At 40.2% G+C, this 17,015-nt stretch overlaps 1 protein-coding gene across 2 annotated transcripts in view; it reads right to left on the bottom strand.

The window, feature by feature from the left end:
* ZNF704 (zinc finger protein 704) overlaps positions 1–17,015 on the bottom strand; it is a 101,648-nt gene that overhangs the window by 36,383 nt on the left and 48,250 nt on the right. For both annotated transcript variants that reach the window (XM_050332953.1, XM_050332944.1), the window contains exon 3: positions 2,584–2,687. In XM_050332953.1, coding sequence (XP_050188910.1) covers positions 2,584–2,687 — 104 coding nt within the window. The remainder of the gene's footprint in view (positions 1–2,583; positions 2,688–17,015) is intronic.

The raw sequence follows: 17,015 nt of genomic DNA, 5'->3' as shown, positions 1-17,015 counted from the left end.
TCTTTGGAAAAGGACATATAGATTTCTGGTAGCTAATACGTTAACATATGAAAATGTCATGTTTTGGCTCATGATTACGGACTTCATGTGACTGTAATGAAAGTGGGTTTTGTCTCTTATAAGTATTTGTACTTCAGTCTTGTGCCAAAGCCAAGAAATACATCTGGTATCAACTTGTGACCTTAGCATAGCTTAGTTTCCATTTCTTAAGAAAAACAAAGGAAACAGCACTCTTTCAACTACTACTTTCTGATATATTTATGGTGGTACTTTGTATTCTCAGGGTTTACAGCTTCTCCTCACCTTGCTGAGAAAGAGATGCAAATCAAGAACACTTTTAAAGTAGTATGGAAAAGGCTGAATGAGGCTGACAACAGCAAAAAAACCCTAAACACTGGTTCTCATTAATGCTAACAAATCTGTCAATGTGAAAAAGTTTAAAATAAAAATAAATGCAACTTACTCTTATTTGGGGGCTCTCTTCACACTGCTGGAGTTGTGTGAAAGAGAACCAGACCAAATATTACTCAGCTGCAGGGAAACAAGGGCCAAACTCTGATCCAGTTTACATGGGTGATCATCCTCAATAATTCCAGTACAGATCTGTCTTTAATATTAATGCTAATGTTATTTTTCTTTACTGCTAGGAAAAATTCCACTTGTTTAAACAGTGTTTCTTTAATGACACTGCTCCTTACTGGTCTTTTTTGGAAAAGAATGTAGAAAGAACTAATCATTAGTACATTTGTTGCTCATATTAGTAGGATCAGAGCCTAGCCTTGCAACACCAAATGAGCTTTATATTATTAAGTGTTTACACTTTTATTTAAGTCCTTAGTATGTCTTAGTTAGTCAGGCAAAACTAAGATACTCAGGGAAAAGGTGCCCAACTACAGCTTCAAAATCTTGTCTGTGACTACTGAAAACATGTGAATTACTTTTTCAGGCTAGTCTTCCCAGATTTTGGGAAACAAGCAGACAAGCTGTGTGAAGAAATATCAAAGAGCACTCAGAATACACGAAGAAATATCAAAGGCAGCTAACAGCCACCATTTACCTATTAACAATTCAAAAGGCTTGTTGGGGAGCTACTGTGCACTGCCGCTCCTGACAAGTGTCAGCTGCTCAGACTGTTTGAGGCGGCAAGTACTGCCTTACCCACAGCGGAGCAGCTCCCCGGGAACAGGGATGCAGCAGGGGGACATGTGTGTGCCTCAGCCTCTCCAAATCCCTGCCTGGCACATCAGCACAGATCCATCTTCAGCTGTGAGCTGAGCAGCTGGAGAGCAGGTGTGTTTTTGTCCTTCTGCTGGCCTCCCCCAGGGGCTGGCAACCTCCTGCCCTGAGGCAGGACAGTCACTGGGGATGTCACTGATGGAGGTTTCCCAGGGCTCCTCAGAGCAGTGGTACTCCATAAACAGTTCTGGTTTTCCACACTGGAAAGCACACAAACAAGAGCCACGGGTGTTCATGGCTAGAATTCCAGCTAAATGGATAAAACTTACATTTTCTGGAAATAAACGGAAAACCACAGTGTTTGTTCAAAAATGTTTAAAGATGTGACATTTGGTATGAATTCCTTTTAAGAACATCGTTCAGTGGATTGCCTGAAGAAATACAAAGGCTACATCCCTCTTAATTTGCATCTGTAAGTATTCCTCAGTCTTCCACTTATTTACAGGAGAAGGGCATCTAGCGTCTATTTAGCAGGGTAAGTGAAAAGAAGAGCCAGTGTCATACAAACAGTGCTGAGGTATCCTAACAAGGGTGTCCTAATTTAAATTATTCATTAAAATAGAACACTTAAAAATTTATTGTAACTCCAGTCAAGCTTGCATAGATTAATTATGTTTAATTACCAAACTCTTTATTACCAACAATTTTTTTATTTATTTTTATTTCTGTGTCTTCTGCTATACCATGAATGAAGTAGTCTCTAAAGGGGTCATGGATCTGATGGAAAACATCAGACAGTTACAAAGAGCACAGGAATTGAGGGTCTAATCCTGCATCTGCAGAAGCAGATCTGTTGCTGTACAGATTGCCAGTGTGTGGCCTTTCAGCCAAGCGCTCTGATCTGAAAGTGCTTTGCCTCATTGTGGTTTTGGGATCTGATTTCCATGGAGTGGAGGACAAGAACAACTGCTATCACACTTACTGGATATGGCACTTGAGGACATGGTTCAGTGGTGAATGTGGTGGTGGTGCCAGGCTGATGGTTGGACTTAGTGATCTCAGAGGTCTTTCCCAACCTTAACCATTCTACAGTTCTAGGATTCTATATGTGCAAATGCAAACAAGTGTTTCAGTGAGGTCAGGATATCTTACACAGTGCTCATATCCCATTTATGGCATGGGGCATCTCCCATTTCATAAACTGGAGCCGTTACAGTTACAGAAAAGATTTCATTTCTGACAATGCTGCACCAAAGGCTTTGACTGGGTTTGAGCAAAGCTCAGTATGAACTCCAGCATACCAGAAGACAGCCTTTGTTCTCCACCATGGCCACAACCCCTGGACGCAAATCCCCAAATAAACGGTCCTGGCACCCCTCCCCGCAGCCCCTGGCTCCAAAGGCTTACCATTGGGTCGGACAGGAGGGCTGCGGACCAAAGGGCTGGTGGATAAACTGGTAAGTACCATGGCTGCTGTTACTTTATCCATGTCCAGTTCTTCTGAAGACTTTCTGAAACACAGTGAGTGGGAGGCAGGAAACACATCAGCAAATATTTAACTTTTTTTAGTTTGTTGGTTTTTTTTTTTTTTAAAGTTTTTTTTTAATACCAGCCCAAACCCTAAGCCAGCACAGCTCAGTAACAAAAACAAGCTGCTGCGCAGAGTTCTCAAAGCTTTAGTCTTCTGGCAACCTGAGCATATCAAGTGGCTACTATAAGCAAACTAGCTCAGTGTAAATAGGAAAAGAAGCGGGAAAAGAGAATACATCTTTGTATAAATTGTCAGGACTATTGTGACCCTCTGTAACTTCAACTTTGTTCTTTACTTTTCAGAATTTCAGCTATTCATATTCTTAGAGCTAAGTGTATACTTAAGCTGGTTTTCTTTTTCCTGGATGAAGACACAGAGATGCAAAGCTGGATAAGTTTAGTAGCAACATTAATAACATACACTACTCTCTGCAGGGTGAGGAAGAACTATGAACTGGATCTAAGGGATGTGAGTTTGTTGCTTTTGCTTAACATTATTTACCTTTCCCTACTCTCTCCAAAAGACTGATCCTAAATTTTTTCACAGACTATAACCCAGTTATTTCAAATAATTAGTAAACTGGCATAAAAACCAGGCGGGGGGGCAAGGGTGGGGAGAGAGAGAGAGGGAAGATTTTTTTTGCAGGTGTGATGGGCATCTGAGCCACCAGGATGGCACAGTCCCTTAGGTGGGAACCTGCGTAAATCAGAGCAGAGTACATGAGGAATAGGTAGTAAGGAGGGCAGCCAGCTTTCCAGGGGAGGGAGGAGGAGATTTGGACAGAAGACAATGCCAGCAGGGCCCCATTACTCAAGGAGTCATGTTTTTCTTAAGACAATGCAGGATTTTGTCTGTAAAAATTATATATTTTTTTCTCCTAAGAGAAAAACTCTCTTCCTCACAATGCAAAATTTCTGAAGAGTGAACATACCAAAATAAAACTACTAAGCCCACTAGGTTTGGCAGACTTTTGCTTTCCATCCTTGTGGGATTTCTACCTTGTGGGTGGAATCAAAGCAGACAGCTTCTTGTAACCATTTGCTTTCAAACACACGACCGATGTCCAAAACCGTTTTTTCATTTCATACAGGTCAAGTTAATTTTGTTCTCACAAAAGGTCACTTTCCCCCCCATCTATGCTGCATTGTGGGGTTTCTGGAATTGCATCTGTGCCTTGCCAGGAGCTCTGTTTAACCAGTCGGGTTGAGTCCAATTTAAAGCCCAATATGAGAAGTGGCCAGCTATCTGATGTTTCCCACCGACTGCTGATTGGTAAGTCACCAAGATGAACAGGACATGCTGGGTGCACCCCCTTTTCTAGAATCCTATCTCACCCACCAGGTGGAAGGCTTATTAACTGGAAACTATGCTACAGTCAAAGCCTCTTGATATTTTAGTGAGCAAACCTCTAACTTGTCCATGAAACAGTTCACAGCTGCTTTCTGGCTAATGCAAGGACCCACACAGATGCTGATGAACACTTTCCCACGCCACACAACAGCTTAGCTCTCCCGACTGTCTTTTGCAACACATCAGTGCCTGGAACCAAAACACCGATGATGGTTCCTGCTGCATTATGACTATATCCGTGGAAAGCTTCTTTTCCCTCAGCCAAGGCTTTTGCAAAGAGCACAACAGCCATATGGTCATCATCAAGTACTGGAAAGGTCTCGGATATCTGCTATAATCAACTGAGACCTGAATACATCACTGGTCAGGTCCTCATGCCTGCAGAAGAGTATTTCACTCAGAATGCCAAATTCCTCTGGGCTCAGAAGACCCTTCCTCAGAGATGACATGGAGAATACTACACTTTCTGAAAACCAGCCCTACCACGTGATTTTCCAATTACTTAATATCCCAGTAGGAAAATCCACTTTCTGAGAAAGATTCAGTGTCTCTGTAGTCCATTCCTGCCAGACAACACCAACTGTCCCTACATCTTTATCCTGCTGTGGATGAACCACTAATATCTCCGCTTCTGCAATATAGGAGGACAAAATGAGCACAAGTTCCGGATATGCTGCAGAAGTTGATCCCTAGTGTTTTCAATCACCCTTCCAACTAGGCTGTGTGTGTGGCAACAGGAGTAACCTGCTCTCATCCAGGCCTCTGCAGAATTGCAAAATCACACCACAGCACCTGATGCAAGTGTTTCCCTACTTGGTGTCGAGATGTCAGAGTGTAGACCCGGACCTAATCCCAAAGTTCCCCCAAGCAGTCTATAAATTTAACTTCTTCTAGCTCTTTTGTATTGATTTTTTTTCTCCCCTCTACAATGACAAGCACTGCTGCTCTGAAAAACTAACCCTTGCTCCAAACAATTTTGTTATGTCCCAAAATTGTCCACATTGGCATTTGAGCCTAAGGTGAAAGTTTATACAGGCAGACAAAGGACAGGAACAGTCATGAGAATCCTTGCCATTTCTAGCCATGCTAAACCATACTCCTGCAATTACTGGAATGCTTTTTTCCACCTGATCCAATTTAACAGGCTAACAGCCCAAATAAAACAAACAATGGACTTTTTCTCTGCCCATTTTGAATCACGGTCATTTTTAGTACTTAGAGCTCCTCAGCTGCATCCAACAAACAAGGAATGCTCCTCTCATGCTTCTCAGCCACAAGAATTTTAGCAGCTACAAGTGCTAGCTTATGTGACTCTGCTCCTAAACACATTTTTACAGTTTGGCTCATAAATGTAAACACACATATTTCATATATCACTCAGCCAGTACTGCTGCAGCAGCAGCAGCCTTCAAGAGATAGGAAAAGCATAAAACTGAAGACAGGAACTACTTAAGCCATCTGCATTTAGTCAGCACCGCATGTGAGTTGATGCCTTAAGACTGCCCCAGCATTTTCCAGCTTTCTCTGCTGGAAAGCTGAACCTGCATACAGCTGTTAAACAGTATTTGCACTCAGAGGGGAGAATAACTCGTTTGTTACACATGGATTGTTCACAAAACATTGACCCCATCACTGCTGAGGCAATTTTCTGTGGACTGAAGTTATAGCCCCTGATATTCCTTATACTGTTATTAGATGTAATGAAATTTAAATAAGTTGTACGACCATTTACTGCATCAGCTATGAAGATTTCTTCTTTCCTCTAATCCCACATCCGAGTCTCCAAAAAAAACATTTCCCAACATACTGATGGATGTGCTTGTGTCAACCCAGTCTGCATTTGAGACCAAACGGTTCTGCATCCTTTGTAAATCCAAACACATGCCAATAGAAGCGTCCTTTTCTTTAATAGCCAAGCCCAAATTAAACTTAGTTACTACACTTACTCTTGCTCAATCCTTTCCTTGGTTTTGCTGATGAATTTACTACTTTTTTGATAATAACTTATCAATGTTAAGAAACCATCACATACTCCTCAAAGCTTCCTACAAGGAAAGGCTGGGTTTAAGCTGCAAAAGATAAGACAAAGTGGGTCCAAGACAAGTCCAAAGCTATGCAAGTGCCCCAAGCCAACACAATATCCAATCTCCTACTGTCCCATTTCCTCTGCCTGCTTGTGGCCACTGTGACCTTCACACTCCCCACCAAGTGTTAATCCCATCCGGACACACCTACATCACACTTCCGTATTTTCTTCTCCATCAGCCACATCATCTGTGTTGGGAACCTTTTTATTAACCTGCTCTCCAAAAAATCTTTAGAAATACACATTTTATTCTAGTTTTTAAGTTTTTAGTCTATCATTTATTATTTGCCTGCCTTAGACAAAATAGCCTGCAGTTTTTCCTCTTAGAAAAACTGCATCTTAAGTCAGTACTTTTCTCAAGCATATTTTAAGGGTCCTGGAGAATATTCTTACAGCAGAGAAACCGGTAGGGGTAGCAGGTGTTTTTGATAAAATTGACCTAACTCAAAACGACATCTAAGTTCATTTGAAGCAAAGGAAAAAAAAAAAACCCACCTCATTTTCCCTGTCCACAACTCCAAAGCTTGTAGTTAATTCCCTGACCAGAAACCTCTGACTCCAGTGCAGCAAAGCTCAAAGCAATTAGGCACAGGTTCACTGTATGGAAAGTGCTCTCCCCCACTCTGGAGCTGCCCTGACACGACAGGAATGCAGACCAGGCAGCGTTTCTTCACCAGGGCTTTGCTCCCAACCAAGACAGGTAGAGGGACAGCAGCATCCTGCAGCTGGCAGGACCAGGATGCATGGGGATAGAAACTGCTGCACCAGGACATGAGCCCAAGGAGAGGGGAAAGGGAAGGGCATTTCCAATTACTTCAAGTGGATGTTGGCTACAAAAGTCGATGGTCACAAATTCAACCTTCTTCTCTAGAACCACATACCCCTGCTTTCCAGCATTGTTGAGCTTGCCTTTCCTTAATTTACTCTCTAAACAATAAGCACTTGAAGCTCATATGCCCTAAACATTCAGATTTATTAAAAGGTTTATATTTTCCTTTGTCCTGGCAGAGGCATGTGCTTACCTATTACTTACTGCTATCCTCACCAGAGGGACAGTAAAAAAAAAAAAAATTAAAAATTAACTAGGATTGATAAGGACAGAGGCAGCCAAGCACAAAAATGCTACTATGCTATGTTAGCTGGCTACTGTCCTCCACTAAAAAAAACAGCTTATGACAATGGTTCACAAAACACCTGGACCTTTTGTTAAGGAAGTACCCTATAAATATGTGTGCATTAATATGCTACAACTAGGACAAAATAACAGTATCTTTAGATACCTGTTTATATCTCCCTCCCATACTTATATGTGCTAAATTCTCATAAAGAGACCTCTGAAGTCTGACTCTGATGACTTGATTACAGCCACATCACACTGATGCTGTCATACTGAGCACTGCATCAATACTGATTGATAAATATATTGCTACAGGCTTTTGTACACCAAAAATAGGATCCATCATCTAAGTAATCAGTGCAAGCAGTGCACTAGTAATAATAGAAACACTTCTGAAAGAAATAAAAATCCTAAATTACATTCTACAGGTAAAAAAAAAATTATTTTTCTTCAATTCATCATTACTGGCAAAACCAACATCCTAACAAAGAACCAGAAGAAAAGCCATGTTTGTGGCTGTGACTCCATGCATCCAAAGTGACTACAACCACTCTTCTGTACTGAGCAAAGATCTACATCATGCTGCAAAATATTCTTAATCCATAAAATACTTTACGTTTACAATAACACTTGGTTATCATCTAAGGACTCAAAATACTGACAATACAGATAAGTAAATGATCTTATTTGTTGCTCTTATGTTTGGTTGCTGATTATGGAGATTAAAAATTACCCATTTGCCAAAGACAAAAGCAAAAACTATAGAGGGAATGATCCATACATGCAGTCCAAGGTCCTCAGCATTCTTTAGTAAAAGCCATAACTTTTCATAATAAAGCAAAAAGTAAAGGGAAATATTTTCAAATAGAATATTAAATCAGTATAGTACTGTAATGGTAATTACTATTTGCACATTTAAAAAGAGAACTGGTGTTTGATATTTGAAGTGGAGATACAATAATAATGCACTAATTAGAAGCTAGGGATTTCTGCCTTTGCTCATCATAACCAAACATAAAATTAACGTTTTCCACACTATTTTTGCAGACTAGTTCTTATGCACAATAAAGGGCCTTTCTCTGTCTGTTTCTGCTTTCCTTGTCATGCACAAGTAGATTTTGTTTTATGCTGACAGCTACTAGAAATTAAGATAAAAATCTTCTATTACACAAATATATGATCTTTTCTTCTAAAAAAACCACTTATATCATCACAGGCCACCTCGAAGCTCTTCACCTCCTCCTGGCCATGTGAACAGATTTAGTGATTCAGTTACTTAAAGGGCCTTTGGAAGTCTGGCTGGTGTGTTAGAGCCTGAGAACACTCGACAGAGTCATCAGTAACTGAGATACTGACTTTCCACTTGGACCATAATAGTTTAAAGACAATAAGTCTCTGTGAATCAGTCCTAACAGATGGGAGACATTCACAGAGTGGTTCTCAGCATCCTGGAGCAGAAAATACCTTTAACAGTAGAAATGAAGTGATGTGCAATGCACGCAGGTTTCTCAAAGTCTTTTACTTAACTCGCATCAGACCTTATATCATTTTTCCCCTGCTCCACAATAAAAAGGCCTGTTTTTATAAACATGTATTTCTCTAGCCATTGTCACTAAAAACACTAAAACTTGACAGAAGAGAATCCATTCATTTTTACAACTGTTTTTTATATTTAGATATCCAAGAAATTGTGATATTTGGTTCCAAAGGCTGTTTGATGTACTCTCCCACAGACAGGGTTCCTGCCTGCCTCTCCCTCTGCTGTTCCTGCCACCTCCTCAAGCCAGACAGCTTTCCAAGCCAGGTGTGTCCCCAGGAGCACCTGGAGCACCCTCTCCCCACTGCGGGAGTACAGCCCAGTGATGCTACCCTGTCTGCTCTGGAGGCTACCACCACACCAGGCCTCTTTGGGGAGTGCTGGCAGAGCTGCACCAGCAACAAAAAGGATGCCAAACTACTGTGATTTCTGCTGACTGCTGTAAACACACCCCACAGATATGCTCTGCTGTCACTGTCCCTCTGCAGTCCAGTGGCAGGAACAGCTGCTTTGCCCTCTAAGACTCCCCAGAAAAGTTTGCCTAAGTTTTGTAAAACAGATGGAAAATGCCTTTTTCCTAGAAACCTTTTTTATCACTGCTTTTCAAGCAATTTCTCTGACTTCCTAGAAGGCAACTGAAATTTCAAACCTATCCAGATGGGAATAGGACTGAACTCTACATCTCACTATCTGTTTTACAAAATACAGGATACAGTGTGCTGGGAGCTGGGAGGGAAAGGATGGGTAGTAAAACACGGCTCTCATTATTGGCCTTTGATAAGATCTACGGTTTTAAATGCTCTGCATAAACAGGAAGAGTGGGGCAAGCTAAATTCCACACTGGGAGATAAGCTGCAGTTTACAGGAACAATTTATTCCATATATTGAAAAAGTTGATCCAATGAATAATTTTTACTTTTCAAACAGCTGCAACATATAAGGAAAACTTATCTGGCAAAGAGCCCTTGGGGCAATGACAGAAGCTGAAGTAGGAATATGACACAGAAATTGTCTGCTTCAAAACAGCAATCAAATAAATGGTAATCACTTGATAGATTATGAGTGCAAAGCAAAAATTAAATTCAGAGTGGAATAACAGAACCCTGCAGGGAACGGTTATCCCTTATGGTCATCCACAAACCTTGAAGATTATTTTGGAAGATTTTCTGTTCCATTTCCTCTACTTTAAAGGCCACTTGTTGATACAAGAAATAACTCGGTCTCTGCAAACCAACTCTCAATAGCGCCCTGAAGCAACAGACCAATTATTCCAAAACTTATCCAAAATATTCACGTTCATCCCTTTCCTGCCTTTGCCTTATGCTACTGTTCTAGCTTGTTCACAGGCACATCCCCACTCATAAATGAGACCACTTTGATGGGGTACTGTTTACAAAAAGAAACTTTCACACTTCTGATGCTTTCCTCAGGGAAAGGGGCTGAAACATTTGCTACAATGCCCGAGAGGTCCTGCTCAATGAAATATGAATTATCATGCTGAAGACGAAAAAAGATGGAAAAGTAACAAAATAAAAGGAAAAAAAGCCAGAGAATCCAAGCTTATCAAGTGTAACAAGAACTGTGCCAAGAAATGTTTTGAGGTGCTAACAGAGGAACTGATGCCACCTGAGAGCATAGAGAGGGTAAGACACTCTGCCTATCCAGGTAGCTGGTTCCCACTGCTGCTGAAGAGAAGCAACATTTGTGACCCTCACCTGGCCCCACAGTCGAACATTTTGATGTCTGATGTCTCTTTTACAATGTTCTCACTAAGCCTGTTGTAAAACTCTTTTTTCCACAGATCTTCCTTAACTTCTGAGAATTATCTTACCAGTGATTAGCTGAAGATACACAAGCAGATGCAATGAACTTTGTCTTTCCCAAAGTAGAAGAGAAAATACAAGGTCAGAGATGTTTTGCTCTTCCTTCTTTCCCCATTATTTACTCCAAACAGCATGGTTCCTATACTGTATGAACGTAAGTCTAACGTTCCCAAAATACGTTTTATAATATTAATGCCTATATACAGTCCTTACGCATCTACATGGATAATTTGTTTAGCACAATTTATCTCTAGAAAGTTGCTGTAAGTAAAGTTAAAATAAAATACATTAAAATATACCTTTTTTTCCCAATAAAATACACACTGATGAAACCTGCAAGTTTTCCTCTCACAAACTGCAGAGCTACAGGCATGATGTCCTGTTGCTACCTATATCTACTACTGTGAAGAAGATGGCAAGCACTTTGCTGTAATTAAATCAATCTCAAAAATGACCCAGGGGTCAGTTTCTGTTTACTGTTAATATTTAGATGTCATTCTTTTTGAGCTTTCCAATTCCTTATTTTTTTTTAAGCGGGAAGCAAAGAAAACCGGAAATAAAAAAGCCACTGACTCTGGGCAAGGCTGTCCACAGCCACCAGTACTGCTGAAAGAGATCTGGAGACTACTGGCAAGTAGAGATGATCCTCTGCTTCCTGTCAAAGTAAGATAGCATATCCCAGAGTGGAACCATTAAACCATTGTTTCTATGGCATACAGGAGCCAACAGGTAAGCTATCTGCCAGGGTTATCCTTGCTACTGCCGCAATTCAAGAGACACCCACCAAGGTTCTCCTCACAACTGGTTGGGTTTCTGCCCTTCTCAAGACATCTGCTTCAGAGCACGGAAAGCACCCAGAGCTCATCTTGTCCTCTCCACTCCCAAATTCCCTTCATCTCTATGTCCTCGGACCAGTTCTGCAGGGCTGCATGGACAACAGTACCTGTGATAGCTAATTCACAGCTCTTTTGCCTATGTCCACATGTTCATGGAGAGCATCCAGGTACACCTCTTCAGATGGGCTCTTTTTTCATTTCCCTGATCATCTACAAGTCCATTTTCATCTCTTGTTGATGTGAGTATATCCATCAAGAACAGAGCTAATCTAAGAGTTATTAAGATGGTGTTGTCCACATCTTCTACAAGGACGGTATTATTTCACTGTCTCACTTGAAATCGTTATGATTTGACTCAGAAGGATAGCTCAGTCACCTGTAATGAACAGAAGAACCCCACTGCTGTTCCCTTCATGTCTTTTTTTACAGCTAATGAAGTTGGAATTAATTGGTGCTAATTAACTTTTCTTTCTTTTGAAAGGGTGACTAAAATGTTTCCTTCAAAATAAAGTAACAAATGCAACACAAAGAGAACACTCTAGATCTTGCAATACATCTTCTATCACCTGTGCCTCTGGATACTCTTCTCTTCCATGTTTTCTCCATCCCCTGAACATTGTCATCATGTCTGGGCTTCAGTCACGTTCTACAACAGGAAACACTGCAATCCAGTTACATTATTCAGAGACCAATATTCTCTTTTAGCAGGTTTGATTTAGTAACTCTTCCAATTGTTGTTTTCACACTATCAGACACAGAGAGCAGAAGCTCATCATTGCTTTATTTGCTATGACATTGCCTCCTATCAATTGCCTCTGACGTGAACATACCCTGTAACTTCAGCATTTCTTTACATCAAGGTCCTTCCATGTTGATCAAGCCACAGTTTGGAATATGTCATTGCCAAGGGAAAAAAAGGTAACAGGAGTTTTTGGAGTGATAATATCTCAGTCTGCTAGGGACCCAGCCACTGTTTGATGTACTTTATAGCAACCTGCAGTTGCTCTAAATTAAACACGAAAAATACAAAGCAAAGTCCCTGAGGCTATTCTAGTGTCAAGAAACTGCCTTCACCAATTCTATGCCATGATGACTCAGGAGACGAGCTGATGTTCTGACAACACACTGGCAACGTGTGAAGAGCTACTGAAGGCCTGAGTCCTTCTGTTTTAGGAAAGAGAGTGCTAGATTACAGATTAAAATAGATACCACCACATTAAAAATACATTCTGAAGCAAGTAAAACCATATTGCACACACTCTACACCATATAATCTTGTTTTGGGTGACACATAGTTTACCATTACGTCCTTCAGACTTTTCATGCAGGTTACAATTTTTTGTTTTCTGGGTTTTTTTAAATCTCACAATCATAGATGAGAGGTTTCTGATGTTTGGTTAGTACCTGCAACTTGAACTTGACAATATGAACTGTGAGTACCACCACCAGATGATTTCCAGGCCTGGAGAGGTCTAACACCCAAAGTGTCTGAACAAGGGCACACGGCCTTGAAACAAATAGGGCACAAAACCATCTCTTCTCTGAACCATCTCTTATAAAGATAAAATATATTTAAGTCAAACATCAGTCTTTCTTCTTGCCTTTTAAAGAATTGTTCAAACCTTTCAAGGGTCCTAAACAACTTCATTTTTTCCAAAGGAACCAAATACAACCTCATGGATAGCCATCTTCTCACCTCATAATTTAAACATTTGTTACAGGGATATGATATTTTAAAAATGATGTGTATAAAACCAGACACTACAAAATACCTAAAATCTGCCAGAACATTTGAGAAGATGAATGGGCAGTACGTTAATGCTGCTGTAGACACTGGGCAGAGCAGAACCTGCTGGGCATGAGCCAAAGGTGAGTGACATCACAGAGCCATGCCAAAGCATCACCAGTGAGGGCTGCCAGCTTTCTGTGGCTAAGCAAGCCATCCGCACAGTTGGCGTGTGGAAAAGTCAGAGTTTCCTAAAAGCACTGTCCCTTGCATGTACACCGTACAGTGTGTGCACGTGACTGTCAAAGAAACCCCCGGCAGGAGTAAGTGCACAGGAATTTAGGTATCTATGTACAGCAGAATGGTTTCAACGAGAAAATGAGAAAGTATGGACCATCCAGACCATCTGCTCTAAACAGCATCCAGTGTTCACTAACAGTAGGCATGAGACTTCATCACTATACGTATTTCTTCACCATCTTCACTGAGCTGAAGATGCTTCTTCTTAACAATCCTGCTTTAAAATAATCTCCTGTAGAAGGTACTTCTTTAGTCTGTAAACAATTAAAAAAATTGTTTCCGTATTTCCCAGCTCAGGGTACAATTTTCATGCTGATAGATGATTTCAGAGAGCAGTGGTGACAGATAAGTCATCATTTTGCTTCAATTGTGTTAGGATCATTTGTCAAGTGTCCTGCACTCCAAATAATGAGAGTTAAAACCCACAGCACTAGACCTAGAGTTGTGCTTTCAAAGCATACCATGGCTATGTGTCACAGTGCGAAAAGGGATGTTTCACACACAAATCTGGTGACATTTTGGCTGGGAATGATTGTGTTTGCTGGAATAGCATGAACTAAAAAGTTTGTTGTGCTAGGAAAACCAGTACTATGAACCACTTCCTTGCATTACACTACATTGAAGGCCATCAAACAAGTTGTCACAGTTCATTTATACAACATGACATTATTGTATCTATATCAGACCTTCAGATCTACCTTAAACTAAATAAGCATTTTACTTTGGGCCCCTTCACCACTATTTAAAGCGGATTTATTCACTTATAAGCAGTTCTAGCATACAAAAAACAGCAGCACAAGTGATTCATAACAACTATGGATACACAACTGTTTCTCGTTAAAACCACTGGGAAGCCATTCAAGCCCTCACAAAATTTCTGAGCTCTGGTTTCTCACCTTTGATACTGTTCTATGAGGGAAGTGAAAGCTTTGTCCTTTTATGGAGAAATGTCAAAGAAAAACAAAAAAATGGCATAGTTTTCATATCACAGAATCACGGAATGCTTAGGTTGGAAGGGACCTTAAAGATCATGTAGTTCGGACCCCCTTGCCATGGGCAGGGACAGGTTACTAGACCAGGCTGCCCAGAGCTACACTGGTTATGTTTTTTTAAAACACATGTAACAATTCCAGTGGAACAAACTGGACCTGAAATTAGAATCTAACCCTGTAACTGCAATAACTGCAACATGGCAGTATCAAATCATCAAAAACTAAAGCAGGGGAAGCCTTACACTCAATAATCTACAAGTGGCAATATACAAAACACCTTCCAAAGTGGTAGAGGATGCAGAAAAAGTGGGGGGGCAGCAATTACCAACTATAGTTCTATTGGGATGGTAGATTTGGGCAAAACAGATCTGCAAATTATTACCCTGTCATTTGTTTCCAAGCAGCTTACCTATGATCTGTAACACCATTATAGGAAACAGTAACCAAAAGACATACTCACATCTTGAATGAAATAAAGGCAGAACTTAACAAAAAGTCTGGGGATATGGAAATAGAAATGGATTAAGAAGTCCTATGAAACCTGTTTTTGATAAAGCACCATAAACGTACAAGATGGACAATTTAGATGGAATAAAACTGAAAGGAAGTATCAGGAATTTTTATAAGTACTCCCAATGTAAGTGTTTTTCCAAGATGCTTTTAACATTAAACATTCATTGTGCTATATAACATGTCTGCTCCATGAATCCAGGGGCGGGCTTCTTGTGTTTTTGTTTGGTTTTAATTACTTGAATGCTTTGTATTCAAAAGAACGAAACCACTAACACAAAATGTAGTACCAGAAGAACGCATCTGGCTTAACTCTACTGTGTTCTTGTTCTGAATTCAACCTTTTTTTCATTACAAGAAACTACTAGAACTGTGGCCTGCAGGTATCAAAGGGGTATTGAGTACACGCTGCCCAGCCTTTGGCTAGTTAGTACCAGGTCCAGCTTGCTCTCCAGTTTGTTCTATTAGATGGAAACATTCTCCTTGGGTATATATGTATTTGTGTTAGTAACTGTTTATAAAGCCACAACACAACACTGCTGTATGGACTCAGTTACTGAATATGTTTTTGTAGTATTCAAATTACACAGCAGAATGTGCTTGCCTCTTCTTTGTTTGTTTTCATTTTGTTTTGTGTCGGAAAACACTGCTGTAACAAATATTACAAGCGATAATTACCATGACATAAAATAGCCAGTCACTTATTGTGGGTCTGCTATTATGCTCGTTACCAATTCTCAGACTTCTGTAAAGTTAATTCTGCTGCTGAGAGGTACAAGAATTGTCACCAAAAGGAATCACACCAAAAAATTAACATCTTCCCCACTTTCCATACCATCCCATGGAAGCAGAATTCTGTGTTAAACTACAGATGCATGTTGTAAAAATCTACCAAAGTCTTACTGAACACTTATAAAATGTTCATGTTAGTGTTGATACTATTAACCTTATTTCTACTTAACATCTACCAAAGATAACACAGGCTTTAATAACAAGATGGCATCATTTTCCATTATAGAACTCAATTTTCTTCCTACTCCCATATAAAGAAGTGGATTCTTTTCCACTATTAGTCAACAACATACAACATGTTCCATCCTTTTTTCTATTTTCATGGGATTTGTAATGACCTAATGGTCTCGATTCTTTGTCTTCATATCACAAACACAGAAGAGGCTGAGCATGTGGAATGTTCCATGATAATGAATGAGAGCATTTGTAGTCACAGAGGCACTGGCATTTAAACTTTTGCCTAAAATTATTTAAAGAATTCTCTTCATACACAACACAGAGAATGGCACCTCTTTCTTCAGAATGGAGTCTGAGAGGAGCACTGTTATTAGTTTAATCTTAAATCATACCCACTAGAAATGTAGGCCTGGAGAGCTGTGAGAACTGCAAATGCAACACATCCCACTTTGCACACTGTCACCGACTGTCCACAATTGTAATAAATTCAAACATCCTCCCTCTTCAACTTCTCCCCTCTCATCTTAGTCCCCCTGTGATGCCCTGCTCCAGTTTTCCTATACTCCCTTCTCCTCCTGACATGGGACTTCCCCCAGCATGCCTGTCTTTTCCAACTACTATCCAAGAATTTCTGGGAGAAATAAAACCCCTACAATTTAATGAAAACTTAAAGGTTAAGGCAAATAAAGCCATTAACAAATAAATAAAACAGATAAAAGGGAGAAGCTTCAGCCATGACAGTCAGGCTGGCAGTCAGGGTTTGGTGCCTGCATAACATTTCCTTTCACCAAGTCCTCCCTGAGTCCTGTATAGGACCTTATAATTGATTTTTTTGCTCACTGATTTCATATAAGATAAAGAACCATGCACCAGATGTATATTTATCATTCACTTTAAAGGAATATCTTAAAAAGATAATTGCTAACTTATAATGCCAGGAAAAAAAAAAATCAGTCACCCATTTGTGTCCATACACGCTCTACAAATGGGATTTCCTAACAAAAGATATTCAGCTATAAACAGCAATATGCAGAGCATGATAAATCACTTTGAAGCAAGCAT

This window comes from Myiozetetes cayanensis, unplaced genomic scaffold (assembly GCF_022539395.1).
Source record: "Myiozetetes cayanensis isolate MyiCay16 unplaced genomic scaffold, myiCay2020 scf1, whole genome shotgun sequence".
NCBI lineage: Eukaryota > Metazoa > Chordata > Aves > Passeriformes > Tyrannidae > Myiozetetes > Myiozetetes cayanensis.
Note: the sequence above shows the minus strand (reverse complement) of the source record. Positions and strands in the feature narration are given on the sequence as shown.